Raw genomic sequence first — 26,352 nt, 5'->3', positions numbered from 1 at the left:
CGAACAGCATTTCTTATAACTCAGCAGTATAATGCGTCATAAAACAATATCATTCATTCACAATAAATCAGCAGTCTAATGTAATGCAAATCCGTTTAACAAATGTAATAGTTATCACCTTCTTCTATGTCATGATCCTGGGTCCTTTTGACCCAGCGTTTTGTGTTTTCTCTTCTTGTGATTTTGGTTCTGTTCTTCCTCTGTTTAGTGTTTATTCTGTTCTGCCCGTGTGTTCCTGTATCTAGTCCGCGTTTCTTAGTTGTGTCCTTTCATGTGTAAGTTCCTGTTTTATTGTGAAGGTCTGCGTCTTATGTGAGTGTTTTCAGTTGCCTCCCTAGTCTCGTCACGTTAATCACTCCCAGCTGTGTTCCCCACCTGTGTATAATCTCCCTGTGTTCTCTGAGTGTATTTAAGTTGTGTCTTCTGTCATAGTAGTGGCTGGTTCGTCTGTGTTGTTTCCCCTCGTCTCCCCGTATGTATTTCCTCGGACCTCCCTGTATCTTCGTTTCTGGTTTGTGTTGTTAGTTTCCCCAGTTTAGGTTTCCGGTTTCATGTTCACCCACCATTGCTGTTTGTACCCACTCCTGTAAATAAATACTCACCTGCACCAGAGCTGCCGCCTTTTGGGTCCTTTCTCCAACTCCACACGGCTTGCCCCGGCAAACCGTGACATTCTAATTCAGGAGAATAATGCAAACTAAAACTACATAATAATTCACAATCTTTAATTAGGGGTCTAACATGGCATAAAATAATATTATAATCCCACAAGACACACCCTGCTCCTTTACCCACCAATCAAGATGAGGTGATGAGGAACTCCTGATTACGATGAGGAAGATTAGGCAATTCATGATTCATTTATCTCCTCCCCGTTCTTGCAGTTCCTCCAGATCTTTAATTTGCACTGTCTCATCTGATGAAATCAAATCCTCCATTCCTCAAACGCATCTGCAACATGAGCAGTTCCCAGTGATTGATTCAGCAACCTGTAAATCACCCTCTCAGCTCCCACAGATCAGTCGTCATTCTGGTACAGTTCCTGCTGCCAGCCCTCCTTCATAGAATTCATCAATATTAGATGCTGCAGTTCCTTCAAGTGGTTTGCCTAGACCAGTTTTTCCTACACAAGATGACACTCCCTTTAACTTCCCAGCCACACCGCTGCAGGATCCTTACCAGATCCCCTGTGTTCAACCTGCTGTTCCATTAGATGAACCTTTCATTTGCATTCCAGAATAAAAGCAGCACCCGCCTTTAAAGCAGCAACCAGCTACATCTATGGTTTGCATGCACAGAAACCTTCAGTACCCATTACTGCTAGTTCTAGTCACCCTGTTACTACCAGAACACATGTATATAAGCTTGAGGGTCCTTCTTTCCCAGACCTTACCAGAGAAGATGAAATGCAATACAGTATGTTACGGATGGCTCTTACCAACCTTCTTGACCCTCACGAGACAGAGCACTTCAAATATCATGTCCTTCTCGATCATCTGAAAGTACACCAAGCTAAACGATTAGCTCTTGCCTTTTCCTATGCTCCTGACCCATATACTCAAGCCATCAAAGCCCTCGATGAGCATTACGGGCAACCCAGACAATTAGCATTGAAAGAACTACGGAATACACTAGAGCTTCCTCCTATCAGAGCAGGCGATGGTCGGACTCTGGATAACTTCGCTCTTCGTGTACAAGCTCTAGTTGGTTTGCTTAGCACCATGGGTGATCAAGGACAGAACTACATTGTGGGTCCCATGTTGATCGCCTGCTTGAAAAGCTGCCTGCAGAGCATTCTAGTCGCTTTAAACGGCATGTTTATAGGAAACAAGGAGAAATGACATATACCTTACCTTTGTTCTCATCCTGGTTGCAAATGGAGTGCAGGTGTCAACCAAGAAAGGACCGTGCTGTTTCATCCTTCAACCAGCCATGTGCCCGTAAGTATTCATCTCCACTCACAACAATTCTACATCAAATACATCTGATGATCCGGTACAGCCAGCACAGCCCATCATAACGACTAAGGCAACATGCGCATATTGCTGCTCACCTGAACACCACATCAGCAAGTATCCTGAGTTTATTCACAAAACAAAGGACGAGAGAATAAACTGGATAAAGAGGAACAAATGGTGTTGGGGTTGTGCTAGGACTCATCAGGCTGCAAAGTGTGATCTGAGAAAAGACTTTGCCACCTGCATGGGACGACATCTACAGAGCCTGTGTGACGTAAATCAGAGACCTAGAACTGAAGTTAATCCTGTAGTGAGGACATTGTCAATGTACCATGCTTCTGACATCAGCTGCGCAGCATCTCCACCTAACTGGGAAAGCTGAAAACATATCACTCAGAACTGTCTGTCAAGAAGTTGAAAGCATTCAAGGTTCTTTAAGTTTCAAGATCTCGCCCATTTCACACCCAGAGAAAACTTTCACAATTAATAATGCCTTCGCTACAAGTCAGTTAGCACTTTCAGAACACACCTACCCTATATTCTCGCTCCAAAGGAATACAAGCAGTCCAAGGTATCCCATTACCATCTGTTAATAAAGTAGCTCCACTACTGCTTATAGGCTCTGATCATACTCACCTTATCATTTCTACTACTCCAGTGAGACATGGTCCATATGGATCTCCTGCAGCGGTCAAAACCCACTCAGGATGGACACTCCAAGGTCTGATCACAGACTTCCATCCCCAGAGTAGTTACGCGCATGTCCAGTGTGTGTTCACATCTTTCAGTTTCAGTTCAGGTTCAGGAAAACCGCTCCAGCACATCCTCATGTCCGCTGATGGCTCTAGTGAGTTTGTTCAGCCACCTCCTACTTTACCATCACCAGTTCCACCGCCTGTGGCTGCCATGCCACCAGACGTCAGGGCACCACCTGGTCCTGCCTCACCTGGTCCTGTCTCTGCCAAACCCAGTGCCTGCATGTACTAACCATATGGTAAATGGCCTGCATTTATATAGCGCCTTTCTAGTCCCTAAGGACCCCAAAGCGCTTCACACTACATTCAGTCATTCACCCATTCACACACACATTCACACACTGGCGATGGCAAGCTACATTGTAGCCACAGCTGCCCTGGGGCGCACTGACAGAGGCGAGGCTGCCGGACACTGGCACCACCGGGCCCTCTGACCACCACCAGAATATCAGAATATCACTTGTGCTTATTTAAAAAAGTCCTTCTATGCAAAACTGAGTTATAGTCGTCACTTTGTAAGAGACGGTCTGACCTGACCACTATTCAACATGAAAAAAAACATAGCATCCAGTTTTAAATGGGGAGATGACGCATGGGGATTTCAGTCTTGTTTTCTGCAGAAGTACTACTTGCGTGTGGGGAAAAAATGACTTGTGATTCCATGTGTTACACACATTCATTATTCACTAGTCAACACTGAAATTAATCTGGATTGGCCATCAAAAACATTATTCAAATACAGCTTGTGGTTCATTTTGAATAGCATGTCCAGACATGGTTCTTTATTATTAGCCTATTATAAGCTGAAATTTTAAAGTTAGTAGATTATTAAGATAGTTTACTAGCTTAGTTCAAATAAATACCTGACTCTGTAGTGGCTGCACCACCTGACTATTGCCTGCTTTTTAAACTGTGTTCAACAGCTTTATCTTCTGCACATTCATGAAGCTCGACCTGATGCTCAAGTTTCGGACATTTGGAAACCTGACTCGAGCATCCTTGCAGGGGTGCTTTGCTGGAGGCCAGGACATGCTTGTCTTGATCTGTTGGAGTTGCAGTCAGGCAGGAACAATTTGGCAAACTTCACCTTCTGAGTGTCTTTCCCAGAAATGACTGACTCATCTGGCGGTAGTTTATGTTAATACTACAAAGTGACCAATTCATCTTAACCTAATGTTTGTGCTTGTATTTAGAAATGGACTACATTTGGGCAAAAGTATCCTCCTACATTCAACACCAGATGACTTTAAGGAAGTTAAATCCATCTGTCTGTCTCTCTGTGTGTCTGTCTGTTTGTTCAGTTGATTGATCTGTTGTAAAAGGGGTCCAGCTGGTAGAACTGTGGACCTTTAGCATCTCTCAGTAGAACTTGGATTTGGGAAACAAATTCAAAGTGATCCAATGTGATCCCAACGTCCTTCTGGCTGGGAAACTGCTCCAGTCTTGGGGTTTAAAAGAGACCACACCTCTGGCTGCAGGTAAGCCCAACGAGAAAAAACTTTGCAGTTAAATTTTAAAGAAGTGGTTACATCTCTTAAATCATCATTTACTGACTTTGGGTTGCCAGATTGTGGATTATCTTATTGAACAGGGCTGCAGTGCATCTGGACTAAAAAATAATGTGCAAACTTGGCACATAACCTGTTATTATGATACCATCATCGATCAGTGTATAGACAGAGTGAACTTGCACTTTATATGGGTGCATAGACTGGCATAATCCATTATTTAGATATATATTCATATATTTTACATAACTCAAACTTGAACCTCTCTTTATACTGTTGATCATGTATCTTGCATTGTTATCACAGCACACTGTAAGTGTTCTTTTATTTCTTTTTTTCACAAATATGTACTATGCTTGGTTTGTATTTGAAGCTATTAGCAGTGCTCCAGTGAGCTTTGCTTAGGACAGTGATTTAAAACAGACAAAGGAGGATTACGCATCCGCAGCTTTTAATGTGACAGATTAATATAATATGTTTCCTCTGCTCTTTCTGCTAATCCCTCCTATATCTTTTGGTGCTCATAACGGCTATCCTTTTTGAGATATTAAGCTTTTTATGCCATTTTTTGGCCCATTTTGATGTATGAACCACATTACAAATGTGATCACTCAGTGAGATGAACAATCATTCTCAGAGCGTGAGGCCCAGGTTCGAATCTCGCCCATGACAACATGTTTTCCGCAAATACTTCAAGCTGACGGAACTTCAGGTTGTGCAGCCTGGTCAATATTTCTGCCAATTTATTAAAATTCTGCAATGTTTAATTATTTTAGCAAATTTTCTAATATCCATTTCAGCTTTTTCATCTGTTTTCAGCAGAAAGTTCAGCCTTTTCACCTCTTTCCAGCATAAACTGAACATTTATTCTCTCATCATATCTCTCTTTGGGATGAGAGCTAGTTTGGCTCAGTGAGATGAGCAGCCGCCGTGAGACACGGTGGTGCAGGTTTGAATCCTACCTGTGGCTGTCACACATCTTCTCCATTTGCTCTCACTGTGCTTTATTGACACTGTTCAGTGTACCTTTTCAAATGCAGCAGTTTTCAGCAAACACTACGTTTTTTCAGAAGATATTTCTCCTTCTGCTGTTTTCAGATTCCAATACACGGCATTCACACTGCATTTTCACAGGAAATGCAACTTTTTCTAGTTCTTGTTGCTTCCGTACGTTTTTTGGCCCTTAACTGGCCCCACAGTTTTTATGCGATTTTTGCCATTCAAACTTTAAAAAAATCTGCCCTTTCGGCTTATGCTGGCTATATCTCTTGGTGCTCATAACTTCTATACTTTTTGAGATATTACATTTTTTATGCAATTTCTTTTGCCCATTGAAATGAATTGAGCACATTATCAGTGTGGCCACTGATTTTGCGTGTCAGGGTTAGTTGTGTTTTAACTCAGTGAGATGAGCAGCTGCTCTCATAGAAAGCTGTAGTCTGCGTCTGTGAATACCCGTGTGTACACCTGTGTGCATACCTGTGTGGATCAGCATGCTTGCATTCCAAAGGTTTCTCCATGTAACGATCTGCTAGGGAGTGTGGGGAGCCACAGCCCCGTCCTCCAGGGTATGAAGCAGGTATGGAGGAGATCAAAACTCCAGACATCCAGAGGCCCCCAGAACACAAGAGACCAAGGAAGACCAACAGAGGGGCAGCCGCGCCACTGTCCCAGTAAGAGCTGAGGAGAGTCCCAGATGAGGGCTCACTCAGCAGCCGCGGAGCAGAAGCCAGGGGGAGTTGCAGTGACGCGCCCGTGAGCTCCGCCGGCAGCCAGCTGTGCCTGAGTGACCGAGCCCCAGGCCGAGAGGCCGGGGGCACCCCACCTCCGAAGTGGCCCGAGCGAGCCCCAGGCTCCAGGCCCCGATAAGCGGCCGCCAAGGAGTGAGCCGGTGTGTACCCGGACGCCCACCCCCAGACACAAAGAACCACCAACGCACCGACACCTGAGGGAGTCCGCCACTGGCAGGGGAAGTGGTGGTGGGTGGAGATAGGCCTCCAAACCTTGGAGGGCCTGAGATGTCCCCAGAGAGGTGGCGTCTGATACCCAACCTGACATATAGACACAGACATACAGGCACACACAGATACAAACATCCATTCCCACCCTCATGCTCTCATATGCACTCACTCCACACTCAACCAACGTGGAGACAGACATAAAGAGACGCTGTACACACGATCACACTCCCCAAGCGTACTCTACAAACCGGGTCTAGGTACCCTTGCCCCTGGAGGGGGTATCTGCACCCAGACCCAGGTGATGTTACCCTTTTCCCTGCGGTGGGGAGAGGCAGACCGCCCCGACTCCGCAGCAGCAGGGAGGCCCCACACTCCAGACCGCAGTTGGACGGCCAACTCCTCCTCCCAGCCCCCCCGCTCCAGCAGGCCGCAGAAAACGGGGGTGAGAGAAGACTCCAGACCTCCCTCCACCCGCTCATTGTAGTGTTGATGCATGTGTGTTCTAAGGTGCAATTAAAACCCAGGAGGGCATGGAGCTACCTGCCAGAGAGCAGCAGGTAAGCGCATAGTCCCTCCTGCTAGCCCTCAATGTCTACGTGTATTCAAAATTGAGAGGTGGGCAACGACGCCAGGGGTGAGGTGTACACCCTGATGGTAATTTGGACTCCGTGTATCGTGCCCACCCCCAAGATCCTATATGTATGTGTAATGAGAGTGTGAGTAATGTGAATGTCTAAGTAGTGGGATAAAATTGAGGCAGAGGCAGCCAGAAGGGGACAGAGGGGGGGGTAGCCTCCTCTGCACCCTGGTGACCTACCCCTACTCCAAGGCCCTGCATGTGTGGGTGGTTGTGGTGGAGCGGGAGGAGGGAGGCAGCTGGAGATGGGGAGGGAAGGAAGGGAGGGGCAAGTGACCCCTCCCTGGGGCCAGCTCCCCCGCTGACCCCAGTAGGCACTCCCATACTCCGCGACCCACCAGGGAAAGGGGGCCCAGGCCCATCCAGACCGGGGCCCAGCGCAGCAGCGCCCCCCGGCCCCACAGAGCCCGGGACAGTCCACCCAACCCCACCACAGAGAAAACTGCACCCACCCCACCATCCACTCATCTTCCAGACTACATAAGACAATAAACACCCAGGCTGAGATCTTCCTCCACCTCTCCTGTATCTCCCCCTCCTGCAGAGAGTTCCTGGGGAGAGGAAAGCTCCTGCTAGGTGTGACAATCTCCCCCACCAGTTGAAGAGCCCCCCAGGTGGCTCGACGCACCGGCGGCACCCTGCGCCAGGGATGGGCCCCCATGCACCCACCCGCCCACAACCCCAGCAACACACAAACCAGGACCCAAGGCCCCGAGGCCCGGCCAGGGCCCCAGCCCAGAGACGGAGCGCCCCCAGAACCTCACGCCCATCCCGGACCCACCCAGGGGCAGACAGGCTACCAGGTCAGTAACCCACGTCCGTCAGCACAGACCCTCCCCTAGCCCCGCTGCACGCAGCCACGAGGAAACAGTCACCCGAGAGCCAAAAGAGCCCCCAACCGGACATGACCGCTACCCCGGGTTGAGCTCCCCAAGGAAGATGCCTCCGGGGAACCCCCCGACGCCCTAAGCCTGTCCCTACCCCCACACCAATCACAACAGTGAAGGCGGGATCAAACTATGACCCCCCACCCCCACTAGGTGATGGAGCTGATCAAAGGAGCCCAGAGCAATTGATCTGATGTGGTGGCAGAGGCTGTATCAAGACTAATGTAATCTAATAGATAATTTCTATATTGGTTAGAATTAAGATTATTTTTATTTTTCCAGTTCATGAGGACTGTTTTCTTGGCTATGCATAGGGCAGTGAAGATCATATGGGCTATATTCTTTTCTGAAGTGACATTATCTAAGCTGCCCAACAAACACACTAAGGGGGAAGTTGGAATGTTACATTTCAGACACTTTGATAAGTCTTCACATATCTCGCGCCAAAACTTCTGCACTGGTGGACAGAACCAAAGAGCGTGAATGTAATTGTCTGGTGTATTGCCTTGACAGTGTGAGCAGTTGTTGGAAGATGTAAAGCCCATCTTGAACATCCGATGACCTGTATAGTGCACTCTATGTAGTATTTTGTATTGTATTAATTGCAGACTGGGATTTTTAATCAATTTAAAGGTTTTTAAGCATACCTGAGACCAGAAGTTTTGGTCTAAACTGACTGATAAATCTGCTTCCCACTTTGCAATAGGAAGGGATATTGATTCATCTAATTTAGAAAGTGTTCTGTATATTTTAGATAATAATTTGGGTGATTTAAGAGTAAGGAAATGTGCCGCACTTGGTGGTGTTTGTAATTCAACTTGACTGAGGTTACATTTCTTTTTTACTAAGGATTTAATTTGTTGATATTCTAAAAATCTTTTCTTGTTGATCCCATATTGTGCAACTAGTCTGTCAAATGGAATAAATTCTGTTCCCTCTAATATATGTTCTAAGTATTTAATTCCTTTACAACTCCATTCTGGGAAATTAATCATATTATTGTTTTGTAATATGTCAGGGTTATTCCAGATAGGTGTACGTTTGCATGGGATTAATGAAGACTCCGTTATTTTTAGAAACTCCCACCATGCTGTCAGAGAAAAGCTGATGTTGATACTTTTAAAGCATTCATGTCTTTTGATGTTTGAGCTAATAAATGGTAGGTCTGAAATCTCTAGATCCTTGCATAGTGCCTGTTCAACATCTAGCCAGGGCTCATCTAAGAAGGTATGTTTTGACCATTCTGAGATGAACTGAAGCCTGTTGGCTAAGAAGTATTGGTGAAAATTAGGCAGATCTAATCCTCCTCTATCCTTGGTTCTTTGTAGCATTTTTAAGCTGATACGCGGGGGTTTATCTTTCCAAAGGAATTTGGAAATATATGAATCCAGAGATCTGAACCAATCTTGTGATGGTTTGTTAGGGATCATCAAAAATAAGTAATTTATTTTTGGCAAGATCATCATTTTTATAGTGGCGACCCTTCCCATGAGTGATATGGGTAAAGATTTCCATCTAGTCAGATCGCCTTCTACTTTCTTTAGAAGTGGGATATGGTTTAATTTAGTTAAGTCTGAAAGCTTAGGAGAAACATTAATACTGTTAAGGTTCAAAATATTGGGGATGGAGACAAGAGAAAAAACCACAATAACAACACTGGTCCGGCCGGGTTGAGTCAAACGATGATTTAATGATCACACACGTGGGAGATGGACACTGATGCAGACAGCCTCAAAATCTCAAAATGGTGGAGCATTGCTCAAACTTTTATAACCTCTGGTGCCTCCACCTTATCATAAAAAGCCTAAACATTCACATGCTCTCTCTCTCACCCAGCGCCTAAGCTACGACCTTGGCTCCCTGTTTATCTGCTCCTGCTGAAATGGGGCAGAAAACTCCAGCACACTCTGTTCTCTTCTACTCAGACAAATTAGACAATAACCTTCTGCGAACAGTATTTCTTATAACTCAGCAATATAATGCATCATAAAACAATATCATTCATTCACAACAAGTCAGCAATTTAATGTAATGCAAATCAGTTTAACTAATGCAATAGTTATCAGCTTCTTCTAATTCAGGAGAATAATGCAAACTAAAACTACATAATAATTCACAATCTTTAATTAGGGGTATAACATGGCATAAAATAATATCATAATTTTACAATTCCCCCTGATGAGGTGATTAGAATAATGACCTCACAAACACCCTGTAGCCCAGTGTGGCCGGGTTCATCTCTTCTCACTCCCGAGGTCCTTTGTCCCCCTGAGGGGCAAACCATATGTAAGATGACCTCTGTGTTTGCGCAAGTCAGGTGCAAGACAAACTATTACTACAAGGATAGCAGGTCCAGATGACACTCCCCTGTTCTCCCACAGCTTTATTTGGTGTTCCCTGATACCATTCAGACGTAGACTAGAACCTCTGTCCGAAGAGCTCTTAACCTTTATTTTATTGCTGCAGCTACCAGTGTCGTCCAGTTGGGTGATCCTCTGCTCTTAATTCCTCAACCTTAGGGGTTAGACAACCCTTCAGTCGTAACACAGATCAGGGGATTATTCTGCTCCGATTTCAAACAACGATCTGTGTATTCTCCAGAAAAAGGAACAGGAAGGTGTCCCCTTTTTGCCCAAAAGCCTCTCGAACTTCGTTGGTCTGGTGTTCCCGGATTTCCGCCAACCCCTTCATGGTTATTGCTGTGTTTATGGGATCCATCCTTTTGTGGTGACTAGCTGGAGCCCAAACGCCATGACCCTTGGACCCAGTTGATGTCTCGGCAGTCACTGTGTCTGACTCTGCTACGGAGGGTCCTCGCATCTCTGTGACCTCGTCTGGTGTCTGTTCCTTTCTCTGTAAGAGACAGAAAACCAAAACACCTCTCTTCCTAACCCTAATAATCTAATGTTATTATCTACTGACCTTCTAGTGATTCAGAATTGGTCTAAAACATTCAGAATGTCCCAGGGACTTATTCTAATCATATCTTATGTGTGTGTAAGCATGTTTGCATTTAGCCCTCCGCACTCAAGGCATTTCTTACACTTTATCAGTCCGGACAGTCACGCCGAACGAAGCTTCTGACCTTCAAAAGGCCGAGTGCCAACTCGTTATAAGCACATTTGCAAGGTGTGTCTGAAAATTATTGAAACCCCTCTTTTTAACAAAAGACAAAAAATTAACAAATCTTCTAAACGCTATTCAGTTCATTTCAATGAGTAATGATTAAACATGAAAGTGATAGTTTATGCTTTTTCACTGATTCTCTAAAAGGTCCGTCTTCTCGGACCGCTATTAGCTTAAGCTTTACCATTCCTAAATTATTAAAGACACAAATGAAGTTATAAAATGTTCAAATAATCCTGGTTTGATGTTAAAGCTCAACCTTCCCCCCCTTTTTTGACACATTCCAATGTGTCAAATCAACGGAGCTAGAACATTCAAAAAAAAATTAGGCAGCTACAAAGTTTCCCAGACTCTTAAGGTGATCCGCGTGTAACGTTCTGACTCAGGTATTTAATATTTTAATGAATCTCGTTTAATTAACTGCCACTATTTAAACTAACCTTAAAGACATAATTTAAGAAAAGATCACAAAGAATAACATGATATCAGTGTTTTGTAAGCGCGTGCGGCCCTCCATGCTCGAAGCCTTTCCCCTCAATAGATCAGTCAGACATTCGCGCTGACTGTAGCTTTTAACCCTTATTAACTTGAGCACAACTCTACAATGAGCAACAAGTTGCAATATGTATAAAAATGATCGTGGTTACACCTGCAATGAAAAATTATATCATTATCCTAACACCTGTAAATAGAAGATTCATCAGAAGTTATAACAATCACAGGAACACAGATGTTAGTATAAGGTCAAAAGCTTCAATAAATGATCATCGATGCAATGCTTGTTGCATGATTCTCATACAATAATAATGCTGACATTGAAAATAACAGTATAACACCCCCTTTTGTCCCGTTTCACTTGACACCTAAACGTTTATAAATGCCTCTTTAATTCTTGATTTTATTTCCCCCTTTTCTCCCCTTACTGACCACAGCAGGGGGATCTTAGTTTTGAATCAGCCATGAATCCAGCTCACCTGATTCATCAGTGAGCTCCACCATCACTGGCGTCTGACAGGGTGGCGCTGCATACTCTTCCTTTAATATCACTATTTTCAACCTGTTAATGAGAGTGTTTAAACCTGAAGTCGACTACGTCCACAACAAGTCAATACAGCTGTAAATGTGGCCAATTATCAATCTATTACCAATCAATAACAACAGATAACTTCTATTTTATGCATGCTTTTAATCAACCACTCACCCAGAGGATCTCCAATCCCAGCAAGTTCCTTCTCCTCCTTTAATGAGTCTGTCCTCCTTCCATGCCCTGGTAACCGGTCCATCCAGAGCCATATGATCTCAAATATACATACAACAAGCCAAACCACACCTTGGTCACACCAACCCCTTCCCACCCCCAAGATGTCCAATGCCATCCTAGTATGGACTGTCAAAAGTGGCTTTAACGCTGACTGTCCTGACAATCCATCTCATACTTTTCCTGGTCAGATTTGCCAATCTCTGCACCAGGGTTTTAAACGTTTCGCCATTTTCATTAGGTTTTATTTGTGTTTTGCAAAAGTTAAGTGTAACCAAATCTCAGTTGCATCATATCAGTCATGCTCTTCTAATTATCCTTGGGTGTTGAGACTAATAACTATTAACTCTTGCCGCACCGAGTGGTCCTAATTTTGGTTAAAGTTAATTGATAACCTTTTGAAGGCGATTGTTTCACACCTTTATTTAGATGTCCCAGTCCTGTTATCTCGGGATACATCACGCTGCCTTATCTGGGGTTAGCTGTTTTCGGGGGATGCGGGTTGAGTGGGGGAGCTCTTCAACGAGGGGGAGTGTGCTCCCCCTGATGAGGTCTTCTAGGTAAGCTAGGTTAACCTTCTTGTGTGAGCTTTTCAAGTGCACTTTTAAGGTTTGTGGGATTTTTTGTTTTATAAATGTCCCTCAAGACCCCCTGATGACCCAGTAATTCATTTTTGCGCACTGTAGTACACATTTAGTTTTTTGCTTGTAGCTCTCATACTCTACTTGCCACTCCTCTAAGTCCTGATGTTTCTTAGAGAGGACAACAGAACCTTTAAAATTATATCACATGTGTGGGGGTGTGGCCTTGCCAATTGTTTTTCCCACCTTTTCAAAATGGCTGGCGTGCCCACAAGCACATTTTATGGAAGAAAGAAAGGTAAGCTTGATATTTACAATTAAAATGTTTTGTTAAACTCAGATTTTTATTTTATTCAAAAAATAAACATCTAGTAAATAATTTCAGGGGTCTTTAAGAATTAGGCTCATTTACTTTCACAGGGAACATGACTAATTTATTAATGTGTGCTCTACACATTGGGACTTTATATTTATATTTATTTCACTTTTTCCTAATACCCAACTTTTGACAAAGGCGGAGAGAATTCTTAACACAATTATTAAGGGAGATTCAAACATAGATTTTTCAAAATATGAGAGGGTCAGGACCCACTAAAAGCCACAGAGAAGATTATCGAGATGCAGTGGCAGATGTAATAGAGAAAGACACAGGGCCACCTGAAATCTGTCGTCCTATCTGGTGCAAAACCAACATGTAGTAGAATCTGGAATTTTGATTTTGAGTTAAAAATAAAATATGGGTAAAATGCAGAAATCTTTTCCAGTAAAGTAAAAAAAATAAGTGTCGCAATTATAGTTGAATCCATAACACCTAATTGTTTCTACGAGATCACGTCGTTGCTGAAAGTTATCAGTGATCTCAATGTGTGAAAAGAACTCACAGTATCTGGAGTTTAAGCTCCTCTTGGCTGAGAAACCTGGGACAAACATGTGAACAAGACCTGAATAATACCAGTAATGAAGACTTCTCTCCAAAGATCAATAAAAGGAAGCCCCAATCTGATGAGAGTCTAGCAAAATATGGTTCACTCCACTTGCCTGAAATGGTTAGCAGTCCAAGGCATTTCAGTTGTAGAATGATTGGGTACAACAATGAAACAGATGTGAGATGAGGGAAGTGCCAAATGTTCCTTTGTGTCTCCAAATAAAATCAGTACTTCCTCAGATATCCTAAATAAATTGACTTTTGTGAAATAGACAGTTCAGTGCCATCACTTATTCCTAAATCAATAGTTTACAGCTAGTGAAGTGTCAGTGACTTCTGGGTTGGTCCCTGATCTTCATCTTATGAGATTGTTATTTTAATAACACTTGATTCATTTAAAAGAAAAAAGAAAAAAGAAAAAAGAAAAAACGAAAATATTTTCTCCCTGTTTTTTCTTGTTCTCTGGGTCTCAGGAGGACATTACGTCCCTCTCCACTACAAGACTCTTGTTATGTCTACAAAACAGTCATATTAAAATCATCCTCAATTCTATTCTGGCGCTGTCTCCCGACTTTTCCTGACCTGATTCTGCGCGTGAACGGAGCAGCAACACAGACAACTCGACTAACGTACTACCTTAATTTCACTATAGGGCACGCACACATCAATGCAACCAAACACATTTTGCTATAAATCTAGTTAATTTTAGTTAGTTTTGTGAACATTCAGTACAGTTTTAGTTAGTATTTCTTTTTTTTTTTTTTTTTATTACCGTTAACGCAAATTTTCCACTTCTACTTTTCGTTATTTCATTTGTTGTCTTTAATAATAATAATCTCCTCTGCACCCTGAATAAACACCATTAACATGATCAACCTTTTGCTGCTTGTTATTACACTATGTTATTGAATCAAATACTTCATGCTTATGTGGTTTACGACATTATATGTATCTAAATCTCCACTTTGTGTCTAAATGTTTGAAGGATTTTTGAGGGTCAAATTTTGAGAATTTGACCATAGTGAAAGTTATGGCATTATCACCCCCTTTGGGGATTACCTGTTTCCAGTTTTGATGATATTCCTCCCCGTTCTTTATTTTTGCAAGTACCCCTCTTCGGTGGCGAGAAACTGTTGGTGCGATCAAGCGGGTGCTGTAAAAACAAAAGCTCAGGACAGAACAGTCACCAGTCATGTACTTCATTCAAAATTAACAAATATCAAGCTTCATATTGATCCTCTGAGTGTAATGGTACATTTTAATTTGCACTTCTAAAAACAATATTTTCTTTATTTTACTCTTGTTCTTGTGCAGCACCACCCCTCAGCACATGCCCCTGTTATTTTATCTTACTTTTAAATTGTTGACTACTTCAAGAGAGCGCCCAAAAGACGGGGACCAGTGTTTATCATTACATATCTCCATTTTGAGTGTGGCTGTCTATCATTCCCCTCTTATTCATAGACCTCGGTGGAGGGTTTTTTGTTTGTTTGTTTTTTTTTCTAAAATTAATTGACTCTCTATAGTGACCCACTATGGTTAATAATAACATGCTCAGTCATGAGTGGGATCAAACCTTTTCTTCACTTTAGCATTTAATATTCCCAACAATATAATGTAATACCTTAATTAAAACACAGCTACTAAAACACAATTTCCTTAATGCAAACATCAGTAGCTCAAAATTAGCAACCAAAGGGTTCAGTCTGCAGTTCACACTGCTGTGAAGCTACAGCTCTTTAGTCTCTGTCATTCTTCTGTCCTTGCAGACAAAACAAAGCAAAACAAAACATCCACCCTTCTTTTACAGGCTGGGTGAATTGTCTGTGGACATTCAATAATCCTAAAGTCAGCACCGTTTTTGTCTCAGTATCAAGTCAGTTAAACTTTTAGTCGTCAGTCCATGACTTTCAGTCGTCAGTCATATGCATACATCCACACACATTCATACCAAAAGTTGCTGATAATGGAGTCTCACGCGCAGCCTATTCGAGGCTCCATCACCAGCAAGATGACGTCATCATTTTAAAGGAAACAGCTCCTTGTTTGTTTTTCCTTCTTTGGACTGGATTGACTCGCTGCAATCCTTTTAGGCTTCAGGATCAGTGTCCCATATAAGTGAATTTTCTCCCAAGCCCATTATAATCATGGAGAAAAAATACTTTGCGACTGTTTTCAATAAGAATATTTTATAGCGCTTTAAAGTTCAATCTCTCAGGCCTGGATTAAAGAGCTGATTTGTTAAATCAGGAACTCACAAAATACCAAAATATCACCACCGGTGGATCACACCTCTCAGATGTTCTTATCTCAGTGCACTGTAACAAAAGCAAACCCAGACGTAACCAATTAAACACTCATATAATAACAGATACTGGGGCCCATTGCAAACATGTCCAAAGTTCAAACCATCTTTCTCTCTCTTAGAGAAAGAGAACAATCCAAACCTCACTGATAGAATCAACCTAGTATCAAACAAAACCCAAAGATCAACCAAAACTCCTTTTTGCACCAACAAAACATGTTGGATTTACTTGACTCAATAGTGGACACTAGTTACACACCAACTCTTTACCTTGGCAAAAACGTAAACAACTAAGTTGAATCAACACAACCTTTTCATAATCTCTTCGAAATAAAACTCACACCATTCATTCATCATTTTCGCTCTGTACCACTGCTCCTTGTTAGACTGTGTGAAGCACAGTAAACAATTCAGTGGAGGCTTTGAGCCATAAACAGACATCACGCACAGACATTGTTTTCATTATCAAAGTGCTTCAGACCATGTCCTCTAAATCTACACAAATGCCCTCTGCGTGGCATGAAATACATTTAAGCAATAAATAATCAATCAGTTCTTGCTGTTGTAACCAACTCCGTATTTGGATGTTTGTGTGCAGCATTTGTTAGTAAAGCATTCTTCATTGCATCAGCGTGTGTGTGTGTGTGTGGATCACTTCTCAGTTCATTGAATCAACATTTTAATTTGTGTGTGTGTGTGTGTCATTTCTCCCTCAATCAACGAGTGCATATGTTCATATGTATGTTTCTTTTCACTCTGAGTCGGTGCATGTAGATGTGTGTGTTTGTGTGGGTGTTTGTGTTCATCACTTTCCTGTTGTAGTGTTCTGGGTAAACCACGGCCTGAAGCGTGCCCTGGGTCCTGCCCTCCTCCTTTTCAGTCTGTTTGCATCCATTGGTGCTGCTGCTCAGAGTTCTGTCCATACTGGTTCTGGCCCCAATTGAGGCAGTCCTTTTCTCCAGTGTCCAGCATCTTCTCCTTATTTCGCTCCTCCTTAACTTGACCCTTTTGCTTCGGTCTTCCTTCAGGGTTTTGATACGCAGCTCAATTGTCTGGATGTCCGTTTGTTGCTTGCAGAAGTGCGACTGCTGTCCGTTTGTTTGCAGGTGGAACGGCTGACATCCAGAAGGTGTATAGGAGAGTCTGCAGCTTCCACCTCCCCAGTGGAAGACCTCAATCTTTGTTCTGTTAGTTTCACACAGGCCTCAAGGCTCTCTGGGATCCCTGCTTGCACTTTCAAGCCCACGGCTGAGGTCGTAGTCGTGGTCCCATTCCACGGGAATGGAGTCCATGGTTGTTTGGGTGTCTCGGCCCGAGCGTTCAGTCCAGAGCTGGGCAGCCCAGGACGCTGAGCGATCGGAGGACGGCAGAGGCGACAGAAAGCCATCCCCCTAACGTTCGCTCCATAGCAGACCGGACAAATCACACTGCTCATCTAGCTCCAGGATGCTCCGGCCTGATTTCAAGTCCGGTGTCTAGGACTCCAAGCCTGATGGGTTCGATTTTCAGCTAGCTCCTCCTGGGCCATGCTCAGTTTCTGCTCTGATGCCTCGAGGTCTTATTGAGGGCAGAAACCTCAGAGTCTTTTCCGTAGAAATCAGATTTAAGTCCATTGATGTTTTCCTTGCTTTGCTCCACGGCCTTTTGCGGCTCTGCTGTTCGGCTCTTCTCAGAGGTCAGCTCCTGGCCGAGCCCCGACACCTGTGCCTTCAGCTTATTTTCTCCTGGTGTTTTGTCCATTCTGAGGTGACCTCAGTTACTCCTCCTGTCCCTGGCACGCCCTTTTTGCTGCCCGATGGTCATTGTTGGTCCGTCACTGTCCTGCACAGTTTTAATGCAGAGTGGTTAAGGTCAGCATGGTTTTGCTCGGCCTCACTTTTCATCTGGGCTTAATGGGCGTCTCGTCACAGCTCTGTCAGCTGAAGCTGTCTTTTTCCATATGGCAAGAATGTAAAGAGTGTGTGAGAGGGGTGTGTCCAATCAGGCACAATGCTGGTGGCTTTGCGAGTGCCTCGTTTTCCAAATCCAGATGTTTATTTGTCACGTACACAGCAACAGAGAGAACAGTCTGTTGTTGGGATGGCTGAGGTCTTTCACGATCTTCCTGGTCTTGGTCCAGCACCGCCTGCTGTAGATTGAGTGCAGGTCAGGGTGCTCGGAGCGGATGGTGCGCTCAGCTGATTGCACAACCCTCTGTAGTGCTTGTCTGTCCGGCATGGTGCTGTTCCCGAACCAGACAGTGATATAGCTGCTCAGGATGCTCTCAATAATTCCTTTATATAAGGTGGTCAGAATCGGTGGTGGGAGCCGGGCCTTTCTCAGTCTTCTCAGAAAGAAAAGACGCTGACAGAAATCTCCCCGTGTAGTGAAACGGGCCTTGGATTACCGCTCTCCGTCTCTGCTGCATGAGATCATTTTCCTGCAGCACTGTTGACATTTTCAAGTTGTCGTTGCGGGTTCAGCTGCTTTAGCATTTAGTCAGGGTCACATCAAAGATGGTAGAGGAGAGAGCAAAGATGGTAGAGGGGAGAGCAGGAGTCCAGGGTCAGCCTCGGCTTTTCCGGGCCGACAAAGCAGCCTGTAATCAAGCATAAAGAGAAAAAACAAAACAAAACAAAAACAAAAACAAACGAACAGGAAAATCATGTTGTATTGGCTGTGTTACTCAGAGAGGGGAAAAACAACGGGACCAGGCCCTGTGTCAGCCTTCTCTCCCCCTTTTTTTTTTTTTTTTTTCTCACCATATAATCCTCTCATAACTCACCAAGCTGACAGGACAACACAGGTACATGTTAAAATTCTTAAGATCATGTTTAAAGCACAAAAATGGAATTTTCTTTCATTCAGTAATCACTTGTATTAATCAATCAGAAGAAAACATGTCACAGTTTGACTTTTATTAACCACTAAATTTGTCGTGTTATCACTGGTTGTGATTTTTTTTTTTTTTTTGAAGTTAAGTTGTTGTCCTGCAACCCAGAGGGTTTATTTGTTAGTAGTGGATAAACTTTATTGTGTAACGGCGGGTGTATGTTAAGTTTCACTGCTTTAAACTTGCTGGAAAATCTTCACGTGTTCATGGGTGTAAGCTGTTTCTTCATTGCGTGTATGTGCGTTTGTACATGGGCTAATTTAACGTTTTTTCTCAAACGAGGCATTTCTCTAGCACGTGCCTCTCTCTCACATTTCTCTGCTTGTGTGTTTTTATTTCACCTTTTTGTTGTGATGCTCCAGGCGCCTTCCCAACCTCCACAAGTCTGTTGGCCGCAATTTTATGTGTTAAAACTTCTCTTAATTTCTCCTTTAATTCTCTGCTAGCTGCTGTCTTTTCCACAGCTGCTGATTCTTGCTGAGTTTGGTTTCCATTACTATAATTTTGCTTCGGCCGCCGTGCTTGTGGGGGCAGTTGGTCCAGCCCTGTAGCCACCTGTATCAACACACTGAGAGATTTATTTAATATCATTTTCATCACTGTTAAATAGACTAGCAGGCAAGACGCCCACCTTTGCACTGCAGACTACATGCCAGTCTCCCAACACACTCCTCTCTGAGTTTCAGCTTTAAAACCCAACCTCATTCACACCCTAGTCATTCGAAACCTTATTTGTAGTATCATAATCAGCAAAATCAGCGTTTTAATTACAGGCATGTATCATTGTTTGCAAATCAAAATTATAAAACTCAAAAACACGCTAAACAGGAAGCAAAGTCCTCTGTGCGCGTCACAGCTCATTTGCATGTTCACACACCGTCTAAAAATAGCTCGCAGCGCTGCAGTGCGCTGTCGTCACACACAGGGTCACACAAAGCTCAGACAAAACTCTTCTATTTTATATTACAAAGACGTCTTGTATTTACAATCACTGACAGGCCTAACAGATTGAGCACCTAAGAAATTTCGACAAATTTAACCATAACGGGTCCAACCGAAGAAAGTTAACTTTTTTGTAATCAATTAAACAGTATCTGTTACTTCTGGAACCGTTTCTGACCTAATTTCTAAAATCCCTAACTCAATTTAACAGTATCCAAACAAGCACATGACACCGTTTAAAACGGTGAGGAGACTCGGTAACTCCTAGCTTATTTCGGGATGCCCTGTACCCCACAGTTAAACCAAAACTGAACTACCCCTGTTCGCCGACAGGTCAAGACCGCGCGTCCACGGCCAGGAGGGAGCGTAACCTCCGGGCTATGTGCTTCTTAGCATCTTCCAGTGCCGTCCTATAACAATTTTCACCTAACCGATTTTGAGAAATTTTACCATAACGGGTCTCACCGAAGAAAGATAACTTTTTTACGACCAATTCAACAGTCTCTGTTACTTCTGGAACAGTTTCTGACCTAATTTGTAAAACTATTAAACAGTATCTGTTACTTCTGGAACAGTTTCTGTCCTAATTTCCCTACCAAACTACCTGAGCCTTCAGCTCAACATCCAGGGACTCAAACCCAACATTCTCTGTTACTTCTGGAACAGTTTCATATTTCTTCAACTTCATTAAATACTCTTAAGCAACTTTAACTGCATACCACACGGTGATTCTCATCAAAATCAAAACAGACACCTACCAGTAATTTCAGTGAGTAGACTTTAATTTAGTCATATCCAATTTGGCACATTTTGGAAATCATTCAACAGGTAGTGCCTTACCTTTAGATAAGCCGGCTTTTGTCCACTCACATCAGACCACTGGCTCGTGCCTGTCCGTTCGACAACCTCGGACCGTCCAAACTTTTAAATTCCACCCCAATACCACAGGACGAGCCCCCAAGCTGTTAAGGTTCAAAATATTGGGGATGGAGACAAGAGAAAAAACCACAATAACAACACTGGTCCGGCCGGGTTGAGTCAAACGATGATTTAATGATCACACACGTGGGAGATGGACACTGATGCAGACAGCCTCAAAATCTCAAAATGGTGGAGCATTGCTCAAACTTTTATAACCTCTGGTGCCTCCACCTTATCATAAAAAGCCTAAACATTCACATGCTCTCTCTCTCACCCAGCGCCTAAGCTACGACCTTGGCTCCCTGTTTATCTGCTCCTGCTGAAATGGGGCAGAAAACTCCAGCACACTCTGTTCTCTTCTACTCAGACAAATTAGACAATAACCTTCTGCGAACAGTATTTCTTATAACTCAGCAATATAATGCATCATAAAACAATATCATTCATTCACAACAAGTCAGCAATTTAATGTAATGCAAATCAGTTTAACTAATGCAATAGTTATCAGCTTCTTCTAATTCAGGAGAATAATGCAAACTAAAACTACATAATAATTCACAATCTTTAATTAGGGGTATAACATGGCATAAAATAATATCATAATTTTACAATACCTAAATATTTAATATTTCCAGATTGCAGTGGGGCAGAGGAAGAATTATGGAAGGAGCAGTTAATGGGGAGAACTGTAGATTTTGGCCAGTTAATTGAATAATCTGAAACTCTTGAAAACCAGTTTATTAGAGTAATTACCTCAGAGAGGTTGGTTTGTGTGTTTTGCAGAAAAAGCAACACATCATCCGCATAGAGACTGATTTTATGTTCTATGTTCTTACATTTTATGCCCTTAATTGTTGTAGCCTGTCTAAATGCTGCTGCTAGAGGTTCGATAAAAATTGCAAAAAGTGAAGGGGAGAGTGGGCATCCCTGTCTGGTGCCCCTCAGGAGACAGAAGCTGGAGGATGTCTGGTCATTTGTTCTGATACGAGCCGTTGGGGAATTGTATAATATTCTTATCCAGTTTATGAAAGAGTTTCCAAAACCAAATTTGTGTAAAGTTGCGAATAAAAATTTCCAGTTAACTCTGTCAAATGCTTTTTCTGCATCTAGAGATAATATTATGGTTTCGATGTTTTTATTGTATGAGTAGTCTATTAAATTAAGTAATCTACGAGTGTTTGTTGAGGAGTGCCGACCTTTTATGAAACCAGTTTGGTCAGGATGAATTAAGAGGGGGGTTATTTTCTCCAGTCTCTTTGAGAGAGCTTTGCAGATTATTTTAAGGTCCACATTTAAAAGAGAAATTGGACGATAGCTTGAGGGAAATAAAGGGTCTTTGCCTGGTTTTAGCAGGAGACTAATGTTGGCAGAATTCATATTTGGTGGTAGTCTGCCATTTTCCTCGATTTCCTGCAACATTCCGTGGAATACTGGTGCCAGAATTGTCCAGAATTCTTTGTAGAATTCTGCAGGGAAGCCGTCTGGACCTGGAGCCTTATTATTGGGCATGCTTATCAGGGCTTCCTGGAGTTCACTTGGCGTCAGTGGCGAATCCAGTTCCATTGCTTGACTGTCTAGTAATTTTGGAAGAGTTACGTTGTCAAGAAACAGATCAATTTCATTTTTAGATGGGTTTATTTGTGGTGAGTATAAAGTTTCATAGAAATCCCTAAAAATGTTGTTTATTCTTCCAGGGTCATATATTGTGTTCCCCGATAAATCTTTAGCAGCACATATAGTTGTTTTTTCTTTATTTATTTTTAACTGGTTGGCTAGAAATCGACCTGATTTGTTACTGTGTTCAAAATTCTGCAAGCGTAGTCTTTGTATAAGGAATTGTGTTTTTTTATTAATAGTTTCATTTAATTCTAGTTTTGTCTTGCGTATTTTGTTCAATGTTTCCTGATCTTGGTCGCACGTGTAGGCTTCTTCTAGTGATTTGATGGTTTTTTCTAATTCCTGAATATTTTTGTTTTCTTCTTTCTTTTTGTGTGATGAGAAAGAAATTATTTTACCTCTCATCACAGCTTTCCCTGCTTCCCATAGAACAGAAGCAGATGTTAAAGGAGAAAGTGTGAATGAATAAGAAAAGAGTGTAGCGGGTTCTTATCTGGAGTGCAGTCAATATAACCACGGTGTGGTGCCGGGGTCGCGGTAGAGCTGTCCGTCCACGTATAGCCGGTCTACGGCGATGACAGCACGGGAGCCTTTCTGGATGAAGCTACGTCGAACTGGGAACAGGACCTTGCGTCGTTCCAGGATCTCTTTGGGGAACTGGTCGTTCACGCTGAAGTCCGTTCCTTTCAGCTCTCTGCCGCGACTCTTCACCTGTTCCTTCTGTTTGAATTGACCGAATTTGGCCACAATAGGCCGTGGTCTCCCGGTCCGCGACCTCACGCCCCCCAAGCGTTGTACTCTATCGAAGTCGATGTTCTTTACGGTGTCCTCCGGCAGCTTCACGTGGGTTTTGATGAAGCTTTTCACCGTTGCCTCCGCGTCCTCTCCGGCAGATTCTGGAATACCAGAAAACACAAGATTATCTCTCATGCTACGGGCTTGTAGATCGATAACGGACTCTTTTATTTTTTTATTTTCAATGTTTAGCTGGGTCACGTTATCGGTGAGAGATTTGACCGACTCCCGTAGCGTGGTATTTTCAGCGGCAAGCGTTTCCACCTGCTGCTGGCTGAATTCCAGGGATTCTCTCAGAGATTTAAATTCCCGGTGTAAAATCTCCACCAGGGACAGCTTCGCATCGAAACTGGACAATCGCTTGTCGATTGACTCCAGGATGTCTGCGATGTCTTTGCCGGCAGGCGATGTTGTACCGGGGGAGTCTGCCGGGCGACATCTCTTCGATGACGGCGTCTCAATTTTGGCCGGGGAGGATGCACTCTGGGCCTTCTTCATTACTAAATCTTGAAAACAGCGGTCGATGTAATCTTGGAGAGCGTCTAAACTCTCCCCGTTGTCCTCCAGGGTGTTAGAGATGATAAAACAGATGTTGTTAGTTATATGACAATTGATTAGTATATTTGGTAATACTGAAGCTTGAAAAACCTTTGTTAAACTCTCTGCTACCATTTGCTTTTTTTCCGCCAATTCTCCGGCGTCTGACGTCACCTACAACATGGGTCGCTTACCTTACTCCATTCAGTTGAGAACCGTCTGAGGGATGCGTTAGGGAGACTCTGCTGCTGCTCTTCAAAGGTTCCTTTAAGAACAACAAGGTGGTTGTTCATAGTATTTCTTATTATGTGAAATCATTACAACTTTTTTTTCTTGAAAATTAACTAATCTCTCATCAATTTAAAGGTCCAGATGAAATTTAATAGAGCTTTTATTAATGCCATGGATGGAACCGGTATGTTGCCTTTAGCCATTAACAAGGTAAGCTAAAATGTTTGTTTTTCAGTTTTACAGTGTAAAATTAATGCATTATACATGTACTCTGGTATTTCTTCCCCGCAGAGACCTGGGAGCACTACTTCTTTACAGCCCAGTGAACTATCCAGGTTTGAAAACCATCATACTGCAAACCCTGTCACCCTGCAAGCTGTCCGCTGTCTTCAGCCAGGCAACAAAGCCAGAGATGAAAATGGATGGCGCTTGTCATCAGCTCCAGACCCAAGGAACGGAGGAGGTGAATGAGCCTTTTGCACAAGCCTAACAATTCTGTGCTGAGCTGGGATTTGACAGTGCACTGAATCAAATACAGGTTGTTCTAAACGGCTTAACAACAGAGAAAAAACAAAATTCTTTTCCCACAGTCAGGATGAGCTGGAGCTGCAGTAACTATAGAAGCAGAAATAGATTAAATGGTATTAAAAATAAATGGCATTGAGCATGCATATGATTGCTTTAGCTTTAGATGGAAAAATCCAAAATACTATCGGCAGCAAAATGTAGTGTCTTGTTTGTTAAATCTGTCAAACTGCCTGCAGGATTGTGATTTTATGGTGATATTATGCAGGAAAACAGGAAAAGATTATTACTTCTATATGTACCTATGTGTTTTATGACAGTTTGGTATTGAAAAATAAAAGAAAGAAGATATTATGCAGGAAAACTATTAGTCTGTGGTTATACTGACTTGTTTTCTTCTTTTCCAGTTTTAGAACAAGCTGAACTGAAGTGAAAGGGAAATTTATTTTGTTGGCTGATTTTCTTTAAGAACGCCAATGAGCATATTGTATATGTTACACTTGAAGATAAAGTGGTTGCACCCACAGCTTTTTCTGACACTATATAGAGCGACCTAAAATTTTCTACCAATGAACACGTCTTTGATAACAAGGAATAGATAGGTAACTGAACCCATGGCACTGAACCTGCTCACAGTGTTGTGTGTCTCTACAGAAATTCCCCAGTTTAGAGAACCTGATTCCCATCAGACATTGCATCCTGCAAAGGTGAAAACTGTCATTCTGAAGACTGAGAAACTACATCCAAAACCCCCTGTGGAGGGTAGAGACAGGTACCCTGTACACAGTGATACAAAAACACAGACAGGCCCAGACACTCTCACTCTCTCTCTCTCTCTCTCTCTCTCTCTCTCTCTCTCTCTCTCTCTCTCTCTCTCTCTCTATCTATCTCTTCACGGTCAGTTTACAGGTTGATGAGTACATGAGAGCTGAGCACTCAGTGTTGGTGTATGTTGGCACATATTGTCTCTGCCCTGGGGATGTATACTTGTCTATTAATGATGCACAGCTACCTTCCACGCACAAACCTGTAATCTGGCTAAATTGTAAAGGTGAAAGATTTATCATGATATACGATCCTAAATCCACCGGAAGGCAACTTTAAAACCTGTAATTTATAAATTGTAGATATGGTTAATTATGTGTCATTTTAAATGCACCACTGCTGTTTATTTTGATGTTATTTTATTTTTTTTACTTTTCCATCATCAAGTACTTCAATAATGTGCCTTGGCAGTAATGTGGATTGCAAACATATTAACCAGGATGAAAGCTTTCATAAAAAAGTTTACTATTTTAATTAGAAATTCCTTTTAACAAGGAACCCACAGTGGTTAATATCAAATGACAAAACCACATACTTACAAAGAATTCATTGTCGTCTGTGTGCAGTACACAGTAAAGTATATGGTTCTACTTTCAGGTCCGCCACCACCAAGTCACCCCATGAAGCCCTGCCTAAACTAAAAGAGCACTCTGTGAACTGCTCTAGGCAGGCAAGTATGTGCATGTGTAGCTGCTTTCATGTAAACATACACTTCAGCACTGTCTCAACTTGACAACACTAGTGCACTGTATAATTTTATCTTTCTGCTTCAGATGTTTTTCTTATCTTGGTAAGCCAATGGATATTATTCATCCTCTTTTCAGGCAGCATGCCCCTGGTAAATGTTGACTTAAAGTTATTTTTATTAAAGGGTTTGTTTGTTTTTTACTGGAAATGACACAGGCATCTCCCAAAAGATAATAAGACGATGTACAAGAGGCATCATTGTGAAAAAATATTTCTCAGCTTTTATTTACATTTGAGCAAAAAGTGTCATGTCCAGAATTATTCATTCCCTTCTCAATAATCAATAGAAATGCCTTTATTGGCTATTACATCAATCAAAGGCTTGGTCTGCACACTGAAATTTGGAAGCAAGACCACAAAGTTGTGAAAGTAAAGAAAACAAGAAAGAAGAAGAACAGACGATGTAGGAACACTATGTACACGATGTAGACCTCATAAT

At 42.6% G+C, this 26,352-nt stretch overlaps 1 protein-coding gene and 1 long non-coding RNA gene across 2 annotated transcripts in view; one reads left to right on the top strand and one right to left on the bottom strand.

Moving 5' to 3' along the window:
- Positions 1 to 4,503: 4,503 nt before the first annotated feature.
- The window catches only part of LOC308397886 (coiled-coil domain-containing protein 81-like), a gene marked incomplete at both ends in the record, with an annotated part of 33,686 nt that continues 11,837 nt past the window's right edge, over positions 4,504 to 26,352 (top strand). Inside the window, 5 exon segments of the mRNA XM_080884129.1 lie at positions 4,504 to 4,533; positions 23,952 to 24,026; positions 24,108 to 24,279; positions 24,996 to 25,113; positions 25,764 to 25,866. Coding sequence (XP_080740255.1) covers positions 4,504 to 4,533; positions 23,952 to 24,026; positions 24,108 to 24,279; positions 24,996 to 25,113; positions 25,764 to 25,866 — 498 coding nt within the window.
- LOC308397887 lies at positions 9,961 to 19,827 on the bottom strand. Its single transcript, XR_013971857.1, has 2 exons — positions 12,034 to 19,827; positions 9,961 to 11,889 (listed from the first exon to the last, which is right to left on the bottom strand). It is a non-coding gene; the product is annotated as an uncharacterized lncRNA (long non-coding RNA).

Source organism: Rhamphochromis sp. 'chilingali' (genome assembly GCF_963969265.1).
Source record: "Rhamphochromis sp. 'chilingali' genome assembly, chromosome: 6".
In the NCBI taxonomy this organism is placed as follows: Eukaryota; Metazoa; Chordata; class Actinopteri; order Cichliformes; family Cichlidae; genus Rhamphochromis; species Rhamphochromis sp. 'chilingali'.
This window is presented reverse-complemented; position numbering and strand designations above follow the sequence as displayed.